The sequence below is a fragment of the Gorilla gorilla genome, chromosome 13 (assembly GCF_029281585.2).
Source record: "Gorilla gorilla gorilla isolate KB3781 chromosome 13, NHGRI_mGorGor1-v2.1_pri, whole genome shotgun sequence".
Lineage (NCBI taxonomy): Eukaryota > Metazoa > Chordata > Mammalia > Primates > Hominidae > Gorilla > Gorilla gorilla.
The window spans coordinates 92,356,166-92,381,769 of NC_073237.2; the positions used below are offsets into that span (position 1 = coordinate 92,356,166).

The window sequence follows — 25,604 nt, forward strand, 5'->3', positions numbered from 1 at the left end:
GAGGTCTGAAGTCTTCATAGTTGTTCCAGCAGTAGGCTGGGCCTTGGTAAAATCATTAGTTTCCATCTGCTTGTAGCCTAGATTTGCCTCTACAGGGATACAACCTTTTAGGTGAAGATTAAAGCATGGCATTAGAAACAGTTATCTAGTAAGTCTTTAAAATGTTTAGACATTATAGTTATACTCAATTTGAACTACTGCTAATGAAGGAGTTAATGATATTCCCCCAAAGTCAACCAAAGTTTAGAAAATTGGTAATTTTTTTAAGGTGATACTTTCACATCAGCATTAAAATGATTTAGCATAGGATAAAAATGATGAACAATTGATAGTTGTCTCAAATTTTATGAGCACACAAAAAAGAGAGTAAAAAAATCACTAATTAGCTATGTGGCTTTGGGTAAATTAGCCCATCTGGAAAATGACAGAGGATGAATTAAATCAGTCTTTGTGAAAACTAGCCCCTCAAGCCCAGCTGGAGAGTTGTATTAAAATCAATTTTAATGAGAGTTAGTTTGTATAGAATAATTATGCCATTTCAGGAATACAATTTGACGAATCTTGACCAGGGATTGGTAAATTTTTTCTGTAAAGGGCCAGATAGTAAATATTTTAGCCTTTTGGGCCACATATAGTCTCGGTTGCATATTCTTCTTTTTTATTTTTATGACCCTTTAAAATGTAAAAACTACTCTTAGCTTACCATACAAAAGTGGCCATGGGCTGGATTTGGCCATGGGCAGTAGTATACTGTCCTAGTTTTGACAAATGAGTGCAATCACTATCTCAAACAAGGTAAAAACTATTTTTATCATCCCAGGACTTTTCTTTTACCTCTTTACAGTGGCTTTTCCTCAACCCTCGCCTTGGGCAACTACTGATTTTAATTTCTGCCACTTATAGGTGAGTTTAAGCTATTATGGAGCACGTCAATGGTATTATACAGGAAGCACCCTTTTGTGTGTGTCACATCTTTTGTTCAGCATGTTTTTTGAGATTCATTCATGTTGTAGAGTGTATCAGTGATTGTTCTTTCTTAATGTTGCATTGTATTCCATTTCATCAATATGCACATTTTGTTACCCATTCATTTGAGGATGGATTTTTGGGTTTTTCCAGTTGAATTATTATGGATAAAACTTCAAGGGATATTTGTATGTAAGCCTTTTTTGGACATATGTTTTCATTTCTCTTGGAGTAGCATTACTGTATTATATGGTTAACTGTAGGTTTAGCTTTAGAAGAAACTCCCAAACCATTTTCCACAGTGGTTTTACTCCAGCTAGCAATGTGTGAGAGTTCAGTTGCTTTGTATTCTCAGCAACGTTTGGTATTGTCAGTCTTTTTGTTTTAGCTGTTTTAGTAGGTGTGTAGTAGTATCTTGTAGTGTAATTTGCATTTTTCTGATCCATGTGCACTTGGAAAACAATGTTTATTCTATAATTATTGGATGTAGTGTTTATAAATATCAATAAGACTAGATTGGTTAAGATGTTGCTCAGGTGATTTCTATCTTTGCTGATTTCCTTTTTGATTGGCTTACAGTATCTGAGAGAGGAGAGTTGAAATCTTCAATTATAATTGTAGATATGTTTATTTCTCCTTTCACTTCTGTCAGCATTTAATTTAGTATTTTGAAGCTCTTTTATGAGGTGCACATGCATTTATGATTGTTATTTTTTCCTGATGAATTGATCCTTTATCTTTAAAAAATACACCTATTTATTTCTAATAATATCTCTTATCTTGATGTTTTATCTGATATGAGCATAGCCATATTGTGGTACATTTCAGTAGTTTGTTCCTTTTTATTGCCGATGGTACTATTATATAGCTATCCCATATTTTATCCATTCACCAGTTGATGGACATTTGAATTGTTTCCAGTTTTTGACTGTATGACTAATGCTGCTGTCTTATGCTGAGTCTTATGCTTACTGCATGTAAATAGCTTTTCCTGTTTTTATTGCAGTATATCTGTTCTTAATATTTGGAGTGAGTCTCCAAATATTGCTTTTTCATCCATTCAGATAATCTTTGCCTCTTATTTGGGTATTTAGACCATTCACTTTGAATATAATTATTGGTAAAATTGGATATGGAGCTACCATTTTTGTCAGGTCTGGGATTTAATTTTATAAATCAAACTTATAAGCTAATAAATTGGCCTGTTACTATTTCATGGATCCTGACAGAAGACTAATCTGAGGCATAGAGAGGTTAAATAATTTTTCTAGGCCTTCACAACTAAGTCAGTGGCAGACATGAGGACTGAACCTTGACCATCTAACGCCAGACCTCAGGTTTTGTTTTTTTTTTTTTTTTTGAGACAGAGCCTTGCTCTGTTGCCCAGGCTGGAGTGCAGTGGTGCTATCACAGCTCACTGTACCCTCAGTCTCCCACCTCAGCCTTCCAAGTAACTAGGACTACAGGCATGCGCCACCATGCCTGGAAAATGTTTTTGTTTTTTTGTAGAGACAAAGTCTCCCTGTGTTGCCCAGGTTGATCTCAAACTTTTGGACTCAAGTGATCCTCCCACCTCGGCCTCCCAAAGTGCTGGGATTATAGGTGGGAGTCACCATGCCTGGCCAAACCTTAGGTTTTTAACCAATATACTGTACCACCCCAAAAGATGTTTTGCAATTAGATAAATGTAATAAATTCTTCTATCATAGCATCAGTCGTATTTTAATTATTTCTTACCTGTCTGTCCCCTTAGACTGTAAGCTCTTTGGTGTAGGAGATTTTTATCTTTAATTTCTGTATCTCAGTACTTTTAGCACATAAGAGTTGCCAAATAAATGTTTTTTAGGTGACTGTTTTTTTCTGATTGTTATAAATATTGTTATAAATATTAAGAATTCTGAAGTAGAATTATGTAACTATAAATCATATATTTATAAGATTAGAGGAATGTTTATGATTTTATATTTATTTAGTTGAATTTATTTGTTCAAATGCCTTTATTTTGTTTGTGTTTGGCAAATATTTAAAATAATTAATATTTTACCTGAGCAAATATTAAGTTGTTTTTGTGAGGATAGTGCTCTGTGCATTTATCACAGATACTCCGTGGAGGGGATGAACGTGCTATGAACTGAATGTGAGTGAGCTATAGTTTTTTTCTTATTGCTGTTATATTTTTTACTTCATTTCAGTTTTTATCAAAGTTAATTATGTATATGATTTAAAGAGCCAAACATGATAAAAGGCTTTTAGTGAAAAACTGCAGTTCACTGTCCGCCAATTACCTTTATCTCAACTCTTACTGATCTTCATAGTCTTTACTTCCTTATTGCTAAAGAACATGTTTATGCTGCAACTTTTCAATTTTTCTTTAGTTTTCAGCATCATCTATTGATTTCTTTTTAAGGAAAATTAGGATTTTTGCCCTTCTCTTGCCCGCTTTAGGATGACCTGGCCCATCTACTTTGTGCAGTGGGAAGATTCTTAAACAGACTATTGAGCATTTACATGACTCCAATTTCCAGAGGCATCTGGAGCCACCAATTCTTAACTTTTCAAGAATGTGTAAATAATATGAATTAGATTGCTTCTTGGCTTTTTCTACTATTGGCATAGGACACTAGTCTCTGCTTTTGTCAGCCATCTTGTCCATGTTCTTTTTAGCTTCTAGAATTTTTGCTATTTTTCTCCTGTCTTTGTTCTTGAGGCTTCTAGCTTTTTTCAGCTTTATATTAAGAAAATGATGAAACCTATTGAAAAGTTAAAATAACAGTACATGAGCATCTAGATTCCAACAGTTGTGTGTGTGTGTGTATGTATGTATATACATTCAAATGTTGGCAAAATATAAGTTAATGTATGTAAATGTGTGTGTCTATGTCTATGTCTTTGTGTACGGTGGTGGTAATGAGTCATTTCAGCAAGTTGCATAAAACATGACATCCTTATCCCTAAGTATTTTAGCATGGATTTCCTAAAAGTAGTGATACTTCTTGTCATACCACATTATCACTGTCACACACAAGAATATTAATAACAATTAAAATTTCCTCAGTTATTCTCAAAACATCTTTAATATCTTATGTTTATAAAGCAGGATTCAATAAAGGTTCAGGTGATGAATTTGGTTGTGTGTTTATTCTTCTAATCTACATCATTTTTCCAACTTGTATTTTTTAATTATATGACTTTTTGAGAGGACCAGGCCAGTTAGTTGTTTTAGGATATCTCACATATTAGATTTGTCTGATTACTTTCTCAAGATATATTCATCTGTCATCTATATTTTAGTAAAGTGGTTTTGGCCCAAAGGCCTAAGTAGATTCAGATTAAACATTTTTGGCAAGAATGCTTCATAAATGATGCTGTGGACTTCATATTGCATCACTTCAGGAGGTACCTAATGTCAGGTTGTTTCACTGTCAGTGATGCCAAGTTTGTCCCACAGGTTAAGAAGGTTACCATCATCAGATCTCTCCATTGTAAAGATATGTTTCTCCCTTTGTAATGATCAAGTAATCTGTGGAGTGATACTTTGCCACCATTTAAATATTCTGGTATCCCTCAATCCTTTTACTTAGTAGTATTAGCAGATACTAATTGTTCTTGTCTGAATCAGTTACTTTATTATGTTTGGCAAAATAATATTTTTCTAATTTTATTATTTCTTTTCTACGCATTAATTACTGGTATTCTCCTGAAAAGGAAAGCTTTCTCCATTAATTAGGAATTAACCACAATTTTGACTTTAAAAAAGCAAGGTGAATGCTTGATACTTTTTCTTTAATGACCAATTTTTGGAGTAAGAAGTTAGCATAATGGTCATCTACAATGGTGGCAAAGTTTCTTACACCCTTCGCTTGCTTGCCCGCTTGCTTGCTTTCTCTCTTTCTTTCTTTCTTTCTGAATATTGCTATGGACTTGAGGATTATTGAAGTATATTTGACATAAAATGTACCCTTGTAAGTTAGAATGATTTTTAGTGAATTTTAAAAGTTGTGCTATTACCACAATCTAGTTGTAGAACATTTCCATCACCTCAGAAAGTTATTTGTCTGTAGTCAGTCCCTGCTTCCATCTCCAGTCCCTGGCAACTACTGATCTGCTTTCTCTTTCTATAGATTTGCCTTAACTGGGCATTTCATATAAATGGAGCCATTCAATATAAAGTCTTTGGTGTCTGGCTTCTTTCACTTAACATAATGTTTTTGAAGTTCATCCATATTGTGGCACATTTCAGTAGTTTGTTCCTTTTTTTTATTGCTGAATGGTACTATTATACAGCTATCCTGTTATTTTGTCCATTCACCAGCTGATGGACATTTAATTGTTTCCAGTTTATGGCTATACAAATTTGCTGCTGTGACAATTCACATACAAGTCTTTGCACCTAAGTTTTCATTTTTCTTGGATAGATACCTAGGAATGGAATTGTGAGGTCTTATGCTAAGTATATGTTTAACTTTTTAAGAAACTGCCAGCTGTTTTAAAACAGTCGCTGTGCTTTTCCAAAAGCAGTGTATGAGGATTCTAGTTTCTCCACATCCTTACCAACACTTGATATTATTAATCATTTTTATCATAGCCATTCTAGTGGGTGTGTTGTGGTATTTCATGTCTTAATTTGCAGTTCTCTAATAACTAATGATGCTGAGAATTTTTTAATGTGCTTATTTGACATCTGTATCTTCAAATAGACATTTGGTGTCTATTAGAATCTTTTGCTCATGTTTTAATTGGGTTGTTTTAAATTTTGTTGAGTTATAATAATTTTTTTTTTTTTTGAGACGGAGTCTTGCTGTGTCACCAGGCTAGAGTGCAGTGGCGCAATCTGGGCTCACTGCAACCTCTGACTCCCTGGTTCAAGTGATTCTCCTGCCTCAGCCTCCTGAGTAGCCGGGACTACAGGCACACGCCACTGCGCTCAGCTAATTTTTGTATTTTTAGTAGAGACAAGATTTCACCATGTTGGCCAGGATGGTCTTGATCTTCTGACCTCGTGATCCACCCGCCTCAGCCTCCCAAAGTGCTGGGATTACAAGCATGAGCCACTGTGCCTGGCTGAGTTGTAATAATTCTTTATATATTCTGTATACAAGTCCTGTATCAGATTATGATTTGCAAATATTTTTGCCTCGTCTGTAGCATGTCTTTTTATTTTCTTAATGGTGTCATTGGAAGAGCAAAAGTTTTTAACTTTGATGAAGTCCAACTTATCACACTATTTTTAATTGACTATAAGTTTTGTGTCATATCTAAGAAATACGTGCCTAATCCAGAGTCAAAAATTTTTTTTCCCATTTTTTAAAAGTTTGAGTTCATATTTAGGTCTGTGATCTGTTTTTAGTTAATTTTCATGTGTGGTGTGAAGTAAGTGTCTAAATTCATTTTTTTCATAGAACTCCTGGATTTTTGTTTATTCAATATTTTCAATTGTAGTCAATATTTGTAACAATGCTCAAATATTCCAATTAGGCTGGCATCTCTATTCTTTGGACATATTCGCATTTGTCTTTAGATACATCTGTGCTTTTCGGCTGTTCAGTGTTTCCCCCAACATATGCCTGAAATCAGCTGTTTCTCCATTCTTCCGTGAGGCTCTCATTCCTTTCAGTAAAGAGACCACTATGGGTGCTCATTGCTACTGGGGTAACAATCAACTCTAAACTTTCTTAGTGGACAGGGCTATGGAATACAGCTTTTAAAAATCATGAGTTTATATTGATATTTTTCATTCAGAAAAATATTGCAATAAAACATTGCAAGTTTTATTTTTTATATTTGTTTTTCTGGTTTGTTACTTTAAAAAATTCTTTTATTGTCATTTCAGTGATGTTTAAATGAAATTTTTCTTTTTACCATCATTAAAGAATGTCTATACCCTTTCTTTTCTACGCATTTTATTTTTGTCGACTGTCCAATGGTGTGACCATTTAACTAAGTGGGTAAGAATCCAATGGAGTCATCAAAGAGTAAAAAGGAAAAAATAATTCCAAAACTTTGATAGCGAAAGCTACTGTCTAAAATTGTAAGGACTAAGAAAGGAAGTTTTCTCAACCTCACCCTTCTTTTTTCTTACTTTATAGTTTGGAATGGTCAGCTGTCATTGTGGATGAAGCTCATAGAATCAAGAATCCAAAAGCTAGAGTAACAGAAGTTATGAAAGCTTTGAAATGTAATGTCCGCATTGGCCTCACTGGAACCATCCTTCAGAACAACATGAAGGAACTGTGGTGTGTTATGGACTGGTGAGGGAAAACACTTTTTAAAAAATTGTTTAATAGTTTTTCAGCTGAATACTGTCTTGTTTGCTAATCATTAGTTTCCAAACAAACGAAACAGTCATTTGCCTGGTTTTAGATGTGTTTGATCCCAGACGTGGTATACAGAGTAGAGAGTCCCATGAAAACCTATCTTTATATATATTACTCTTGGTCCCTGAAGTAAATATACATGTTCACTGCCAGTTTCATCCTCATATCATAGTTAGAACCTGAAACTGTCGTAAAGAAAGAACATTCTGTTTTCTTGGCTTTTGTTTTTGTTACCATTGATGATCAAGTAATGTAGTATATCTCTTAGAAGCAAGAAGTTAGTGTTTTTAGATAATAAAGCCCTTACATTTTTCTTATTGTCTTTATAAAGGGCTGTGCCAGGCCTTTTAGGGAGCGGGACCTACTTCAAGAAGCAGTTTTCTGACCCAGTAGAACATGGTCAGAGACACACGGCAACAAAGAGAGAACTAGCCACGGGCCGAAAGGCCATGCAAAGACTTGCCGAAAAGATGTCTGGCTGGTTTCTCAGGCGCACCAAGACTCTTATCAAGGATCAGTTGCCTAAGAAGGAAGACCGGGTAAGAACCGCATTTGTATATATTATTAATTTGTGGTCATATTTTTTTTTCCTTTTTAAGAAAAAGTCTGTCTCCTGTGGCATTTTGTAAATACAGTTTTTTGCCTTTTATTCTGTATGGAAAAAAATTGTTATGCGCAGAATTTCAGAAACCATTGATTGAGCTCAGTTGTTTTCCTTACTGACTTTATTAACCTGTTAGCTAACAGGTTTATTATTAGTATACATTAAACTCATTTCTCATCAAAACCTTTTTTTTTTTTTTTTTTTTGAGACAGAGTTGGGCTCTGTCACCCAGGCTGGAGTGCAGTGGCGCGATCTTGGCTCACTGCAACCTCCGCCTCCCAAGTTCAAGCGATTCTGCAGCTTCAGCCTCCCGAGTAACTGGGATTACATATGTGCACCACCACGCCTGGCTAATTTTTTTCTATTTTTAGTAGAGACAGGGTTTCACCATGTTGTCTAGGCTGGTTTCGAACTCCTGACCTCAGGTGATCCACCTGCCTCAGTCTCCCAAAGTACTGGAATTACAGGCGTGAGCCACCGTGCCTGGCCTCATCAAAACTTTTGATGCACTTTTTCCCCAGTAAAGAAGGAAGAGCTTCTCTCTGCAGTGTGTTTTCTGTTCACACGTTGTCCTTCCTATACTGTGTACTATCCAGCACACAGTGTATTCTTTGGTACCTTAATTCTAGCTGTAGGACCAAAGTGGTTAAGAGCTTTTTAAAAAATATATAGGTTTGTTTCTTGTAGAATGCTATTTGCAGTTACACAACTAACCTAACTTTTAGAATTTGTAGGAAAACTACATTGTTAAATTGTTTAAGAAAATATGAGGAGTGGACTTCAAGAGGATTTTTAAAAAATATAGTAGTCTTCTTCTATAGTTCTTCATCTTGTGTTTCTTCTAGCTTGGGCAATGGAATAAAGGTTCTGTAGATTACTATGGAACTAAACCTAATTAATGTTGTCCCAAATAAGGGCAATCCTATGAAATGCCCTCTAATTTTAGTGTATCCTCTTGATTGTTTCTTTAAAAAGATAGATTTGAAAGGAAAATATGATATTGATATGCAGGTTGGGGAAATAGATACATCTGACTTTTGATACTTATCTAAAGCAAATATTGTTACTAAATTGAGATACTTCATGAACTCTCACTTTTAAAAATGTTTTATGCAACTTCATATATGTGATTTAGCTATCTGTCTAGTAGGAACAGTACAAAAGTATAAGAAAAGAATTGTTCATAGAGGTTTAGAGCTTGGGCTCTGAAATCAAATACTATTTGATTAGAGTATTTGTGACTTGGAGCACCTCTGCTTAGAGTTTTGTGACTTGGAGCAATTTGTGAGGCCCTGGAACCTGGGTTTCTTCCTCTGTTAAATGGTAGTGATGATAATAGCGCCTGCCTCACATGGTTACTCTGAAATGCATGACACACAAGAAATATTGAGTAATTGGCACTATGTTTAATAATAATAAATAACTCAAGATACCTTTGTACTTCAATCATTGACCACCAACTTCTGTATTCTCTTTTTTTCTTATATGTACTTTTATATTTAAGGTTGGGGTCAGGCTGTACTAAATATTTTACATAAACATTTTTTAAAAATCTAGCATTGGGAGGGGGCAGGCTGGATGTGTGCTGCCATGCATCCTTCTTCAGTCTGGTTTGGGTCTTTAAAAAATAAAAGATAAAAATAGCTTCCAAAAGAGTTGTGGTCATCCTGGCTAAAGGAGCAGAGGAAATGGAGGCAGTCAGCCCTGTAGGCATGATGAGACAAGCTGAGATTAAGGTCACCATTGCAGGTCTGGCTGGAAAAGACCCAGTACAGTGTAGCTGTGATGTTGTTATTTGTCCTGATGTCAGTCTTGAAGATGCAAAAAAGAGGGACCAAATGACACGATGTTTCTAACAGGAGGTAATCTGGGTGCACAGATTTTATTTGAGTCTGCTGCCTTGAGAGAGATACTGAAGGAACAAGAAAACGAGAAGGGCCTCATAGCTACCATTTATGCAGGTCCTGCAGGTCTGTTGGCTCATGAAATAGGTTTTGGAAGTAAAGTTACAACATACCTACTTGCTAAAGACAAAATGATGAATGGAAGTCATTACAGCTACTCTGAGAATTGTGTGGAAAAGGACAGCCTGATTTTTACAAGTCGGGGGTGCCTAGGACTGGCTTCGTGTCTACTCTTGGGATTGTTGAGGCCTAAGAGCCAAAGAGGTGGTGGCTCAAGTGAGGGCTCGACTTGTTCTTAAAGACTAGAGCAGAAAAATGTGACCATCAGTTAGAGAAATAAGCCATTTGGAATCCATTCTCATTGTGTTTTTTAAAAACAGAAAAATGGTAGGTTAATATGCTCAGAAGCCATCGTCAGTCCTGCTGTTGTGAAGTAACAACTACACAGAGATTTCTCAACCTACAAATTGTGTCTATTTTTTTTTTTAAGACGGAGTTTCACTCTGTCACCCAGGCTGGAGTGCAGTGGCATGATCTTGGCTCACTGCAAGCTCCGCCTCCCTGGGTTCAAGTGATTATTCTGCCTCAGCCTCCCAAGTAGCTGGGACTACAGGCGCACGCCACCATGCCCAGTTAATTTTTGTATTTGTAGTAGAGACAGGGTTTCACCATCTTGGCCAGGCTGGTCTTGAACTCCTGACCTCGTGATCTGCCTGCCTCCCAAAGTGCTTGGATTACAGGCGTGAGCCACCACGCCCGGCCTGTGTCTACATTTCTGAGCCTGTTTACAGAATAAACACGGCATTTAGGAAAAAAAATTAGCATTATTTTATAGAGACATTACTGTATTTGCTTGTATGCACCTTTGCCTGTTTATTGCCAATAATCTGTTGTAGTGATATAAGCATATAAATATTTACAAGTATTTATATATTTGTATTTTACAAATAAAAAAATGTCACTGCTTTGTCCCTGAAGTCAAGAAGTGCCTTGCCCGTAAAGGACTACCTTTTAAAGTTCTTTTGATATTGGATAATCCTTGTGGCCACCCAGAACCCCATGAGTTCAACATCAAAGGCGTCAAAGTGGTCCACTTGCCCCCAAACACAACATGTCTAATTCAGCTTCTAGATCAGAGGGTCATAAGGACCTTTAAGGCTTATTACACCTGGTTCTCTATGGAAAGGATTGTCAATGCTGTGAAGAAGAACCCTGATAGAACATCATGAATGTCTGGAAGGATTACACCATTTAAAGATACCGTCATTGTTATAGAAAAAGCCATGAAAGCCATCATTCCTGGAATAGTAAATTCCTGCTGGAGAAAACTGTGTCCAGATGTGCATGACTTCACAGGATTTACAACAGAGCCAATCAAATAAATCATGAGAGGCAAAAAAGGTGAAGGGTTTCAAGAGACGGATCTTGGAGAAATTCAAGAGCTAATTTAAAGAAATTCAGGACACCACACCAGAGGAATTAATCGAAGATGACATGATGCAGATAAGTGCTTTCAAACCAGAGCCAGACAATGAGGAACAAGACGCAGAAAAAGCAGTGCCAGAAAACAAATTGACATTAAATAATGTGGCAGAGGGATTCTGATTATTTGAGACTGCTTTTGACTTCTTTTGTGACATGGACCCTTCTATGATATGGGCACTGAAACTAAAGCAAATGGTGGAAGAAGGACTGGCACCATATAGAAACTTTTTTTAGAGAAATGAAAAGCAGAAATGTGAGACAGAAATTACGACATGTTTCTGTAAAGTTACACCAAGTGTGCCTGCCTCTCCTGCCTCCCTTGACTTCCTTTTCACTTCCTTCACCTCTTCATTTCTGCCAACCATGAGAAAACAAGACCAACCTCTCCTCTTCCTTATTCTCCTCAGCCTACTCAATATGAAGCCCTTTATGATGACCTACTTCCACTTAATGAACAGTAAAGATATTTTCACTTTTTTGTGATTTTCTTAATAACATTTTCTTTTTTTCTAGTTTTATCGTAAGAATATAATATATAATAGATACACAAAGTAGTGTTTCTCAACTATTTATACTGTTGTTAAGGCTTCCAGTCAACAGTAGGCTATTAGTAGTTATGTTTTTGGGGAGTCAGAAGTTATACATGGACTTTTGACTGTGTGGGGAGTTAGCACCCTAGCACCATCCATGTTCAAGAGTCAACTGTGTAAGGAACATCATTTGTTTGTTCATATTATGATTTCTTTTAATTAAAAAAATTCTATGAGGTTTATTTGAAAATGAAATTATACTTTATATTATCCAGGGTGGGGTGGAGAGCAAAGAATATAAGACAGTCAGTAGAAATCATCATAATGATGTAAATAGAGGGAAAAATTAGTTTATAGCAATTTTCACTGTTTTTTTTGAGACGGAGTCTCACTCTGTCGCCCAGACTGGAGTGCAGTGGCGTGATCTCAGCTCACTGCAACCTCTGACTCCTTGGTTCAAGCGATTCTCCTGCCTCAGCCTCCCGAGTAGCTGGGACTACAGGCGCGTGGCACCACGCCCAGCTAATTTTTGTATTTTTAGTAGAGATGAGGTTTCACCATGTTGGCCAGGATGGTCTTTATCTCTTGACCTTGTGATCCGCCCTCCTTGGCTTCCCAAAGTATTGGGATTACAGGCGTGAGCCTCTGTGCCTGGCCAATTTTCACTGTTATAATCTATGAAATCAGATGTAGATTATGATTTTTATTGTTATAAACAAAATACTAATAACTACCTTGTATTTTATCTTGGCAGATGGTGTATTGTTCTTTGACAGATTTCCAGAAAGCTGTCTATCAAACAGTGTTAGAAACAGAGGATGTGACTTTGATACTTCAGTCTTCTGAGCCTTGTACCTGTAGGAGTGGCCGAAAAAGGAGAAATTGTTGTTATAAGGCAAGCATTTCAATATATCTTTATAATCATGCTTTTGATTACATAGTACTCTCTTCTAGTGTAAAAGAAAGTAGCAGATGATAAAATACCTTTTCCTCAGACAGTTCTTTAAAGCTGTGTCTTAAAAAATAGTTTTCAAAAATATTTTACAATATCAAATAGTAATCACATATAAAATACAATATTCAAATATATTTTCAAAAAGTTAATTTCAGAAAGTGAGCTTAATTTTGATATCCTCCATTTTAGCTTTTCTTGGGAAGTATCCTTTCATTTTGAAATTTCATTTCATTTTCAAGAAGTTTCTCATTATCCACTAATAGTAAACGAACATACTCTTGTATAGGAGGCTTAAAATACTATTCTGATGTTAGATATAGTGTCAATTTAATAGAAACTGAGTATCAAAGAAAGTGTTTTTTTAAAAGAAACAAAATTTATTTGTACTTTTTTTAACCTTCTGTTTATATTTCCTGCTCATGTTTCACCTCTGTTTTATTAAATTATGTCACATATCTGTGTATGTAGAGAAACCCTAAGTGAATATTTATCTAGTTTGATATTTATTTGGTCTCATTTATTTTGCTGTTTTTAACTACTTCCCTTTTTTGTAATAGCCCAGTTTCCTAGGAGCCTTGGAGCGTAAATGAGAAGGGGTCTGCATAGCACTGCCACTGCACTTAGATTTTGTTACCAGGCACCTCGTAACAGCAACATTTCCATCACTGTGTGTCATGAGGATAAATACTTTCTGTAATAAGGATTTTCTCCCTTTATGAAAAATATAATTTATTATGATTTACCAAAAGTATGATTCCACATTAGCTATTTGTGGATATTTTGTGTAATAATTGACCATCATTTTCTTGGAATTTATTGTGCCAAAGTAACCAGATAATAAATGTTATTGTAAGTGATACATTTTATGATGTAAGCAGGTGCATAGCTATGCTGGTCCTTTTTATTTTCTATATTTTTCTGGTTACAGACCAATTCTCACGGTGAAACAGTGAAAACCTTGTATCTCAGTTACCTTACAGTCCTTCAGAAGGTAGCTAACCATGTCGCACTACTGCAAGCTGCTAGTACTTCCAAACAACAGGTTTGGTTGGCATTTTACATTTCTTTGTGATGCTATTGTTGTGAATATTTTATAAAGTTTTAAAATAGTTATTAAATAAAGTTTTTGTGGATGAAATTTAAGAGGAAACTGATTTGCTTATTTTTAAATGTAGATATCAAGGAGTATGTGCACTTAAGTTTTTAATCAAAGTGAACAAATGTAAGCTTAATTTAAAATAAGAACTATCTTTTATGCCTTTAATAATGTTCATATCTTCATTTTTCAAAACAGTCTTTGGTATAATTACTAAATAACATATTTGATGGGTCAGTTCTATTCCTCTAATAATGTCTGTAATGGTATTTAATCTACTGGGTAAAATGAGGATTTATAATAATTTGTATATTAAATATTAGGGCTGTTTACCAAACTGGCAAAAATCAGTAATTTCAAAGTTTACTTTGGTTGTTTCCTTTTATTCTAGAGCACACATAAATGAAAAGATGTTTTTGTAATGATTTTACATTTTTTTCTGTTATAGTTGATGCCATTTAAATGTAATTTTGAAATCTCTTAAGAATTTGATATTGTTCTTTGATAGTACTCTTTACTCTTTGGGAGTATTTAGCACCTTGTTTTGGAAATCTTAAAAAATCTTTGAAAAGTAATGATCAAGTTAATAACCACATCATTAAGAATTCAACGCCATACGTTTAACATATAACTTTAAGAGTTTTTGAATTCTTAGTCTGACTTAGGGAAGCAAAAATCTTTAAAGTAATACATTCTTTCTAAAAAGAATTTTTTTTCATAAATTATTTCAATTTATACAGGTTTGAATGTGTTAAGTGGAAATATCTTTTCTTCTGCCTTTTCCCTTCAAGGACACACTTATCAAAAGGATATGTGATCAGGTATTTTCCAGATTCCCAGATTTTGTGCAGAAAAGCAAAGATGCAGCCTTTGAAACACTTTCTGACCCTAAATACAGTGGAAAAATGAAGGTAAGTGCTCCTCTTTCAGGTTGCATACAGACATGATACACAAAATATTTATTCAGTGGTATGACAGAGACACCAACTAATCAGAACAGGTGCTCAGTCATTCAGAAGAGATGGTGGCTATGGACAAGTGGTGCAGTTGTATCAGCATTTACTAGGTCACTATGAACCCCGAATACAGATGGTGTGCACTCGATAGGTCCTCTGTAGTAGTTGCTTCAAATATACTTCAAATTTTCCTTATTGATATATTGGACTTATGCCCTCTTAAAATGCGTGTGCTGTTACCACATAGATAATAGCTTGTCTTCAAATGTTTAAGGAAATAACCTACCAGAAATATAAAAGCTAATGCAAAACAGGGGGGTAAGGAAAGGCCTTAGCTTGGAATTAGAGAAAGGAATTTCTTGAAGAGTTTAAGATGGGCAAGGTCTGTATGTCTAGAATTTTCTGCATGTTGTTTTTACTTGCAGAACTAGATCGTAAAGTTGCAAATAGTCATTTGTCATACACAGGAAAATTGACCCGTAGCTGTGCTGCTCTTGGTAATGTGTTACCGAGGGAAGGGTGCGAAAAGTAAGGCTAAGTTCTCCAACCTTGACCCAGGCCTTGGGCATTGCCTGTGGCAGCAGCATGAAATGCTGACAGCTTCCTGCCTCCTTGCAACAACAGAGTTTGTTTAACCCCTTAGTGTCTATCAAGAATCTTTATTTGTAGATTCACAGATTTTTACAGAACAAAACTCAACTTTGTTATAATTTTTAAAAGGTAAGTTCTTTTTGACATGAATAAAAAGCAAGTAGTTCAAAGCAGTTTTTGTTTTTTTTTTTGTTATAGAAATACTTTTAGCAATTGATCTAGATAAGTTCATCATGGTTTAGTTTGCTTGGGACCTCTAAAATCAATGAAATAAAATAGAAGATAGGAATATACATACATACATAAAGACTATTGCATTAAAAACTTGCTTTTAAAAAATAAATGTTTATATTAATGAGGATATCATGTGATTTATTACCACAACAAATAATTCAAATCTAATGATATTTCCTAAGGTAGCAAATCTATTTTTGTCATCCATTTCATTGACTTTAATTATTTTTAAATTAAAATATATAAAAAGTCCAGTTTAGAACTGAGCACTTACTATCCCACAGTTTAAACCAGTAGAACATTTCCAGAAATTATAGCCTCCTCTGAAAACTGCATTAGCCATTGCTACTCATTTAAATTTTATTCCCTGTGACTCTTCACTAAAAAATTACCAGTCTTGAAATTAAGTTTTATAACTCTGCATTTTATATATTTTATATATTCATTAATATATACTTGTAAAATATACTTTTAAAGTTAATCTCCCTAGGAATAATAGTGTCTGATTAAGAGAATGATTAAATTTAATTTTATTTTAATTTTTAGGAGGGAAAAGGTAAGCATAAATTGTTGCTGGAGGCTGGGTAGTATTTTTATATGTGAATGATGCAGGTAATTTACTTGGTTTGTGAGAGAGCACCAACCAAACAGATGGGTAGTAATAAGCTAGGGATATATTTTTAGGACTATGTTAAATCATTTGACTAACAGCATCATCTGGTCATATATTGATTTGGTAATGCAGACTTACAGGCTTATCGTAGAATCATTGCCTATGGGTTTAAGAACTCTAAGAATTGAGTTGCATTTACTTTTTGAATTCAGGTGATAAAAGATCTTTGTTTAGCTTGTCTTGTCACAGGTCAGCCTGCAGGTGCAAGGACTCTGAAAAGAATGCCTGCTATAATCTTTATAGCCTCAAAGCTACACTTATGACCCCACCTCTTTCTCTTGAGTGTCAGAGTTTTGACCTCAACTATCATTCAAGGGGTTAGTCACAAGTTGCAATCATTCACCTGATGAAAATCTTCACTTTTCTTCCTCTTGAGAAATGCCGCAGAGCCACTTACTGTGGAGGGTGGAAAAAAAGACTAGGAATCCAGCTTGGTGCTGCTGAAGTCACACAAGGGTCATGTTCATCTTTCTAGGCCTGACCAAGTTGAGCAAAGTTAAGATCCAAGGTTCCTTGCTGTTAACACCCCCAAATAATACGATTCCTTTATAGGTGGATTGTCTTGTTCTGTGGAGGACAACTGAGTGATAAAACATTGGGTCTATATTGTTAAGACTCCAACATCTGTTGATTACATTGTCATTTTGGAGATTTCTGGGATCTTAATTTATAGTCGTTCATTTAGTTAGTCTCTTTAAACTAGCCTAATTAAGATCTCCAGTCTAAAAACATTTACTTTTCCTGTGACTTGTTTTTGTTTTTACTGTAAAATACTTGAAAACACTTGAAGTTGCAATAGTTATGATACCACCCCAAATAATGAGAATGGATTTCTATACAATATATCCTTGGTTTAAAATGTTAATATCTTAAGAAGAATGAAAAACAAACCACAGACTGGGAGAAAATATTAGCAAAACAATAAAGGACTGGTTTACAAATGTACAGGTAACTCTTAAAGCTCAACAGTAGGAAAGCAAACAATCCAATTTAAAAATGGGCAAAGGATCTGAACAGGTACTTTCCCAAAGAAGATAATAGAGATGGCAAATAAGCATGTGAAAAGATGCTCAACAACATATGTCATTAAAGAATTGCAAATTAAAACAGCAAGGAGATACCACTAGATACCTATTAGAACGGCCAAAATCCAGAACACTGTCAAGCCCAAATGCTGGTGAGGATGTGGAGTAACAAGAACTCCCATCTGCTGCTGGTGGGAATGCAAAATGGTATAGTCACTTTGGAAGACAGTTCAGTGGTTTCTCACAAAGCTCTTAACTAAAAACTATTACCTTAAATAGTCTTACCATATGATCCAGCAATTGTGCCCCTTGGTATTTACCCAAATGAGTTATAATGAATTAAATTTTATTGAGTTTTAATGAGTTAGAAACTTACATCCCGACAAGAACCTATGAGTGTATTTATAATTGCCAAAGCTTGGAAGCAACTAAGATGTCCTTCAGTAGGTAAATGGATTTAAAAAGCTGTGGTACAGCCATACTGTGGAGTACTATTTAGCAATAAAAAGAAATGAGCTATCAAGCTACCAAAAGACATGGAAGAACCTTAGATGCATATTGCTGAGTGAAAGAAACCAGTCTGAAAAGGCTACATACTGTATAATTCCAACTATATAATACTATCAAAAGGCAAAACTATGGAGACAGTAAAAAGATCAGTGGTTGCTATGGGTTCTGGGGGAGGAAAGAGTGAGTAGGTGAAGCACAAGGAATTTTTAGGGCAATGAAACAATTGTGTATGATACTGTAATGGTAGATACATGTCATGATATATTTGTCAAAACCCATAGAACTATGTAACACAATGAATAAACCCTAATGTAAATTATGGACTTTAGCTAATAATAATGTATCAATATTCACTCATCAGTTGTTACAAATATACCACACCAATACTAATAATACTTGATGTTATATTTTCTAATAATATTAATACAGATATTAATAAGAGAAAGTGTGGAGGAGGTTGGAAGTAGGGAAAGAGGAGTTCTGTGCATTTTCTACTCAGTTCTGTAAAACAGAAAAAATAATATCTACCAATTTAAAAAGTCTTATGTGAAATTCAAATTACGTACTTCATATAGAATCAGTTATTTTATTAAAAAATGAACTAAATGCAAATAAAACTTCATATGTTCTCCAAATATGAAAGTAATGTTTACCTGATCCATAACATTTTTATTTACCATTTGATAAATAAATTTGGTTATCTGAGTAGAAGTTTTTTTTAACTCCATAGCTTTTTTTGAGGGACTGGGGGGAGGTAGAGGTCAAAGTTAGCACAATAGCTTCTCTTGATTGAGTAAGTGTTATATTGAGTATTTTTTTATTTAAAAGCTTAAATGTTTATCATTAAATAAATTGTTTTAGTGTTTGTTTCATCTTTCAGAAGAATTTAGACTTTGTATAGAAAATTTCTTTTTCGCCTCTGTGGATTGCTTTTCCACATTGTTCTGGAGCTGTCATTGTCAGATGTGGAAATAAAAGTAACGGTGTGACTGTTATACACAAGGCTTTGGACTGTTTGCTTCCTCCCTGAAAGCACTGTGTGTGGGGGCAGATTACTGGCATTTTGAGGTCAAAATCAGATCTGGAAGTCAGAGCTTACTGTAAATAGAGAAACAAAGGGGAGAAAATGAGAAGAGGTGTGTATCTGACTGATTATTCTAAGAAAATAAATATCAAGACTTTTAGAACCTAGATGTAATTGAACACATTTCATTACGTCCATCTAGGGACAATTTAAATACTTCCTAAAAGGAATGCTGCTCTATAATTTAGTTTCTTAGCATATTGTAGGTATAAAGAAAGTGTATTTTGGAAATTAAATTAATCCATTTAAATGCATCCCATAATCCAAAATGCTTCCTTTTTATTAAAACCAGATGAGATGAAATAAAGGTCTTTGGGAACTTTACCTCCTTATTGACAATATGATGATGAATAACATTTGATGTAATAGCTAATACTTTATTTCTCTAACTTGGAAAAAATGAAAGGAATTAGAAAAAATGAATGAGGTTAGTATTGTATGAAGATAATTTTAAAGAAATTCTCAAGTGATGTTTATATGTATAAAGTGTACTTTTAGTTGGAACTGGTTCACTGATTTTCTGTGGTTCATTTTCAGGTCCTTCAGCAGCTTTTAAATCATTGCAGGAAAAACAGAGATAAAGTTCTTCTCTTTTCTTTTTCCACCAAGGTGAGTTCATCTAAAGTATATCCTTGATTGGCCGGCCTCAACTTTTGAGGCATAAAGAATAAAGCATATGCCTACATGACACCTTACAGCCACATTTTCTCTTATCTACACAGTAGGAAATAGTGAGGTAAGCAACTTGAAGTTTTTAAACAGACACTAAAATTTCAATTGTTTCAGGGTTGCTAAATATCAAACTCAAAGATAGATTTTTATTTTCTGTTGATGTTCTTAATAATTACAATGTTCTTTAAGACATTTCATATATTTTAGAACTTAGAAAATAGCACACATATATTTATGTAAATGATTTGGCCAGTAATATTGTTTGTTTCTTAAAAATGAAAAGATTGATTTTTAAAACAAGTTCTGAATGTTAAAGCCATAATGTTGCAGGAAAACAGGAATAAATACATGGGTCAGAAGTGAGAAAAATATTTATTGTTCTTGGAATTATAAGAAGGAAATTATGAACACCAATAATTAATGCTTAACAAGTCTCAACTTTGTAATGGTCTGAAACTTACTTAACCAAGATTCATGTTTGCCCATCTTCATACCTCTCGTCTAGTTGCTTGACGTGCTACAGCAGTACTGTATGGCGTCTGGGCTTGATTACCGACGACTTGATGGAAGTACAAAATCAGAGGAAAGACTCAAGATTGTAAAAGAGTTCAACAGTACACAAGATGTTAACATTTGCCTTGTCTCTACAATGTAAGAAAATTAAATTTAATAACTAGATTTTTATCCAATTGTTTTTGAGATTTAGCGTAATTTTTAAAACTATTACTGGATTAATTTTTAATGGCTATGCTTATTTAGAAGCAGCAAAAATACTATTATGACCGAAATTTCAATGTCTTAAGTTTTAGCTAAGCTTTTCTCTCATTTCCTTTATCAACACTGAATTCCTCTTATAAGTCTGGGTTTATAAAGGTAACAATAAAAAAATTGATACTTCCTCCTATGAATTTTCTGTGGTAGCGTTTTGACCCAAGTCTCCTGGTGAGAATAATCAGACTTCTTATTAACTGGATAACTGAGACTCACTGTAGCAGCAGTTTTCCCACCGTGTCAGGGAGCCCTTGAGAGCCCACTGGGGCTAGGGGCTCACGTTTCCCTCCTCTGCCTCTACCTCATCTCAACTGGAGCAGCTCTGCAGTTAGAGATTTTATGAAAGGTAAATTGGTTCTAACCCCTATGTATGAATATCCCTTTAAGACCTTTTAGAGAATATACACACTTCTGAAAAGATTTAAATCAACATAAACACCTAAGATTAATCCCATTTTAGGAAGGAACAAATCAATAACTTTTGACATCCTGTGTAATAAGAATTTTATAGATTCACTCCCACTGTCTTTCAGAATTTCAATGGACTTTAAAAATAAACATATATAAAATGCACAAAGTAAAAATTAAATCAGAATAGAAATTAACTTAAAATGGGGAATAAAATATGAATGAGCCAACATTGTTGAGCACTTTAATTATTCTTGAATTCCTACCACTAAGGCAAATGGGGAAAAGCTTTGGATTCCCATTTTCCTATAAAGGAATGCAAGAAGTAATTTTTTTCATGTGTCCTTACATACAGAGCACTAAATGACATAGAATACTGTGGTCAATTAAATTTCGTAAAACATATAAGCATTCTAACTTTAAAGTGTTTCCAATTGATAGATGCACTAAACAATGGTTCCAATAATAGACTCTATAATGACAAGCAGTAGTCTCTTATCCTTCTTCTGCTCACTTCCAGCTCATTTACTGAGATCCTCCATAAAGTTCCTAATTACCCCTTCACCTCTATCTGTCAGAAATTGCTATTTAACCTATCCATTGAATTTTTAATTTTAATCATACTTCAAAAAACATCTTTTTGGATGGCATTTTTGCTCCATTAACTCCTGTACTTGGTGGTGCTGATCCTTCTATTTGTTGTTTCCTCTGGCTCTTGCTTATGGTTGATAGTTTCTTCAAGTTTGGTCATTTTTTTTCTTTTGAGCTTACCTTCAATGGGATTTTTTTCCTCTGGAAATCCTTTGGAGACCGGTTGTAGGAGTTTTCCGCTTGTGTGGTTTTGCTTTGGCTTCTGCTGGGCATCCTGACAAGACAAGGGAAAAAGTTTTGGATTCCTATTTTTCTGTGACAATTTGAGTAATTTATTTCATAAGTCATTATATAAGGAACCTTACGTAATGTAATAAATACATTCCTCAGCTGTGTTTTGCAAAAGACACATAAGCTCAGTTTTTGTTTAGTTTCTATCATTTTGCAAGGGTTTATATTTAATATATTGTGACAGAAATGTTTTCACATTGGCTTAGCCATTATCTTGCCAGAGTACAAAGTCTTCATTATCTTTTAGTTTATCAACTTTACATAAGTTGGAACTTCTCTTAAGAAAGATGATTAGGCTACTTTCACTACGCTCTCCCCCTTTTTTTCTCACAATGTTTGCTATTTTAAAATTATTTGTCTATAAACTACTTTTGTAACTTTCAGTCTTTGTACTTCTGCATTAGATCCATTGAATTTCCTCTTAGATCTTTTTCCTGGATCCCGTGTCTTCTTCTTTCTTGGTTTGCCACCATGTTTTACTGGAAAATGATTCAAGTTTTGATGTTCGGTCCATTAACTTTCCACATGCCTTCTAAGTCTTTGTAATGGTGGTATTAGCATTAGCACACACCCACCCACCCTTCTACTTTTGTCACCTATACATATTATGTTAACTATTTTAACTTTTACTTTGTCAAAGGTATTAATGTTTTCAATAAGCCCTGTACCAGTAACTGGTTATTGTCCATAGGTTGGCATTAAAATTTGAAGGCAAAAAAGCGTTTACATTACTATGTTTTTATAAACTAAACATCTTTAATGCAGGGGCAAGTAGTGCTAAGATAATTTCTCTTAATGTTCACGACCTTTTGGTCAATGCAAGATTAGTCTTAACATCAACCTCATATCACTTCTCTTTCCTAAGATTTCATCCATGTTTTATGTTTGCACTGTTCAGTTCACTTCAAATTTCAATCATGACTTTTTCAGTCTTTTCCCCCTCTCAGTCTGTTTTTGCCCTTTGTAATAATCCTCAATGTTACTAATTCTCATTCACACATTCTCTTCTGTTGAGTCCTCTGTATCCTGAACCTGCCTCCTGAAACTTTTATTCCTTAGTTTCAATCTGGCCCAGTTGTTTTCTAGGCCTGATAAAGAACTGTCATGTTGAAGCTTTCTTTCACTGCTCTTCTGCGTTGGATCTTTTTCCTGGGTTCCATGCTGTTTTCATTCTTGACTTGCCCCTTTGTTTTCCTAGGAAATATCCTCTGGTAACTTTTTAAGCCAGAATATATAGGAAGTAAATTTTCTGCATCTGTAAATACAGAAAATGTCTTTTATTGCTCTCTCACTTAATTGATACTTTGTCCAACTATATAATTCTAAATTGAAAATCATTTCCTCTTAGATCTTTGAAGGGCTTGCAGCATTGTTTTCTGATAGATGGTGTGGCTAAACAGATGTGCAGTGCCAATCTGACTTTCATTCCTTTTTGGGAACTCGTAAGAGTTTTTCTTCATCTACGCTATTCTAAAATTTCACGGTGATATTTGAGTCTTGGTATGGATCTTCGTTCATTTTTTTGTGCTGGGTACAGTAGGCTTGTATTCTGAAGGCTTATGTTCTTTTTCAACTCTGGAAAATGCTTTTTTATTATTTCTTTAACAATGGCTTTTTTTTTTCTTCCTTTTTCTCTGCTCCCTCTGGCATGGCAGGTCATCAGACTTTCAAACTTTCAAACTATATTGGTTCTTTAAATCTCTGAACTTTTCTCTCAGACTTTGTCTTTTTGCTCTGTTCTGAGAAATGTCATTTTTCAATCTTATTATTTTGTTTGAAATGATCACTTTTTTTTTTTTTTAAGACAGTGTCTCACTCTGTGGCCCAGGCTGTATGGTGCAATCTTGGCTCACTGCAACCTCCGCCTCCCGGATTTCAAGCAATTCTCCTGCCTCAGCTTCCCGAGCAGCTGGGACTACAGGCCCGTGCCACCCCACTCAGCTAATTTTTGTGTTTTTAGTAGAGACAGGATTTCACCATATTATCCAGGCTGGTCTTGAACTCCTGACCTTGTGATCTACCTGCCTCGCCCTCCCAAAGTGCTGGGATTACAGGTGTGAGCCACCATGCCCGCCATCACATTTTTAATCTAAAGTTTTTCTTGCTTTCTGACCTCTTTTGTTTTTGCAGTTACCTTTTGTTTTAGAACATCAGTGTGTTAAACTCTAGCTTTTTATAGTCATTTCATTCAGTTTATTTAAAGAATGATTATCTGGCATTTTTCCTGGGGTTTGTTTTTTGTTTTTGGAGAATCAATGAATTTATTAATGAGTTTGAGGAAAATTGGAGTTTTTAAGGTATGAAGCCACCTTATCCATAAACATGGTATCTCTTTATATTTATTTAGGTTTTCTTAGAAGCATTGTTCAAATGGATACTTCGTTTGACCTTTTATAATACTTAATACATAATAATAAAACTTATTTCATCAAAGACATGTTTGTAGAACATTAAGATGTAGTTAAGGTGTACTTTCTGATACACTTATTTGATACAGGAAGAGCATGTGGCAGACCTAAGGAATAAACAGCCTGCATACTCATTAAGTGTCTCAAATACCAGTCCTCAGTTCGAAAAGAGCAATATTAAATTTTTTTTGGCTTAACAAGTAACCCTTTGCTGTTAACCATGTAAGAACAGAGTGACAAGTTTTAAAGTTTAGGTTTCTGAGTTGTATTATCATCAAATGGAGAATTATCTCGTCTTCAGAGAGAGAAAGAGTCTAGGGGTTTTTTCTTCTTCTTTAAAGGGAGCTTTGCTTCTTCAGCAAGGACTGAAGTTATTACTTCAGAATCTCTTGGAAGATTGCTACCTCAACTAGTAGAGATCTTATCTGTGGCTCATATATGGCATCTGAGATGGCATCATACATGGTTATGCCTGACCTTGCCATCAAGAAGGTAACTGGAACTGTTGATTAGATTTATTCAACATAGAAACCTTTAACTTTTTTTCTGCTTTTTTGCTGTCTAAATTCCACCCAATCCCCTAACTTACCCATTTTTTAATCCTTTCTAATACTTTCTCCCTATCCCACCTCACTCTTTTCTTAGAGTTCAGTCAAGTCTCTATGACATCTTCATGGTATGTCTAATAAGCAGTTTTCCAAAGGAGAAAATTCAGTTTCTACTGAGCACTGAACTTTCAATCAGGACATTTGGGTTTGAATCGAGACACTTGCTACTTAGGAGACCTTGAACAAATTAATTTTTGTGATTGTCAGTTTTCTCGCCTGAAAAATCAGGATATTTTGCTTATAGAAGTCTTTAGAGCAGGCCAGGTGCAGTGGCTCACGCCTGTATTCCCAGCACTTTGGGAGGCCAAAACGGATGGATCACCTGAGGTCAGGAGTTCGAGACCAGCCTGGCTGACATGGTGAAACCCCATCTCTACTAAAAATACAAAATTAGCCAGGTGCAGCAGTTCATGCCTGTAGTCCCAGCTACTCAGGAGGCTGAGATGGGAGAATTGTTTGAACCCAGGAGGTGGAGGCTGCAGTAAGCTGAGATGGCGCCACTGCACTCCATCCTGGACAAGACAGAGCAAGACTCTGTCTCAAAAAAAAAAAAAAAAAAAAAGTCTTGAGAGCAAAAGAACTAGCATATATGAAAATACCTTGCATAGTTCCTGATATATAGTAGATGCTCAATAAAGGTTAATTTATTTGCATTTTTGATAGAAATTGTAGGAGAAAAGATTATCATTTTTCTTCCCCTGGATGATTAGCATCCAGTGTAAAGCATTATCTAAGTGTGAGTTGTTTTGTGATACAGTGTAGGCAGCTGATGAGGGAAAATGGCAATGCAAAGCCTCAGAGGAAAGCCTGAAAGACAGCTGGGCTCAGGAAAACAGTTGAGGAAGAGAAAGAAAATCATTGTGTTCTTGGATTTTGGTTTTGCCTTTTCTTTGTAAAAATGTAAAAATTTATCATCGTTGTCTTACAG

General features: G+C 35.0%; 1 protein-coding gene and 1 pseudogene across 7 annotated transcripts in view; both read left to right on the forward strand.

Moving 5' to 3' along the window:
- Nucleotides 1–25,604, forward strand: part of ERCC6L2 (ERCC excision repair 6 like 2) — a 186,061-nt gene that overhangs the window by 55,427 nt on the left and 105,030 nt on the right. For all 7 annotated transcript variants that reach the window (XM_055349986.2, XM_063696584.1, XM_055349989.2 and 4 more), the window contains 7 exons: nt 7,053–7,214; nt 7,612–7,819; nt 12,558–12,698; nt 13,687–13,800; nt 14,646–14,765; nt 19,465–19,536; nt 20,105–20,250. In XM_055349986.2, the coding sequence (XP_055205961.2) occupies nt 7,053–7,214; nt 7,612–7,819; nt 12,558–12,698; nt 13,687–13,800; nt 14,646–14,765; nt 19,465–19,536; nt 20,105–20,250 (963 nt within the window). The remainder of the gene's footprint in view (nt 1–7,052; nt 7,215–7,611; nt 7,820–12,557; nt 12,699–13,686; nt 13,801–14,645; nt 14,766–19,464; nt 19,537–20,104; nt 20,251–25,604) is intronic.
- On the forward strand, nt 8,890–12,548 carry LOC109028151 (Parkinson disease protein 7 homolog; annotated as a pseudogene).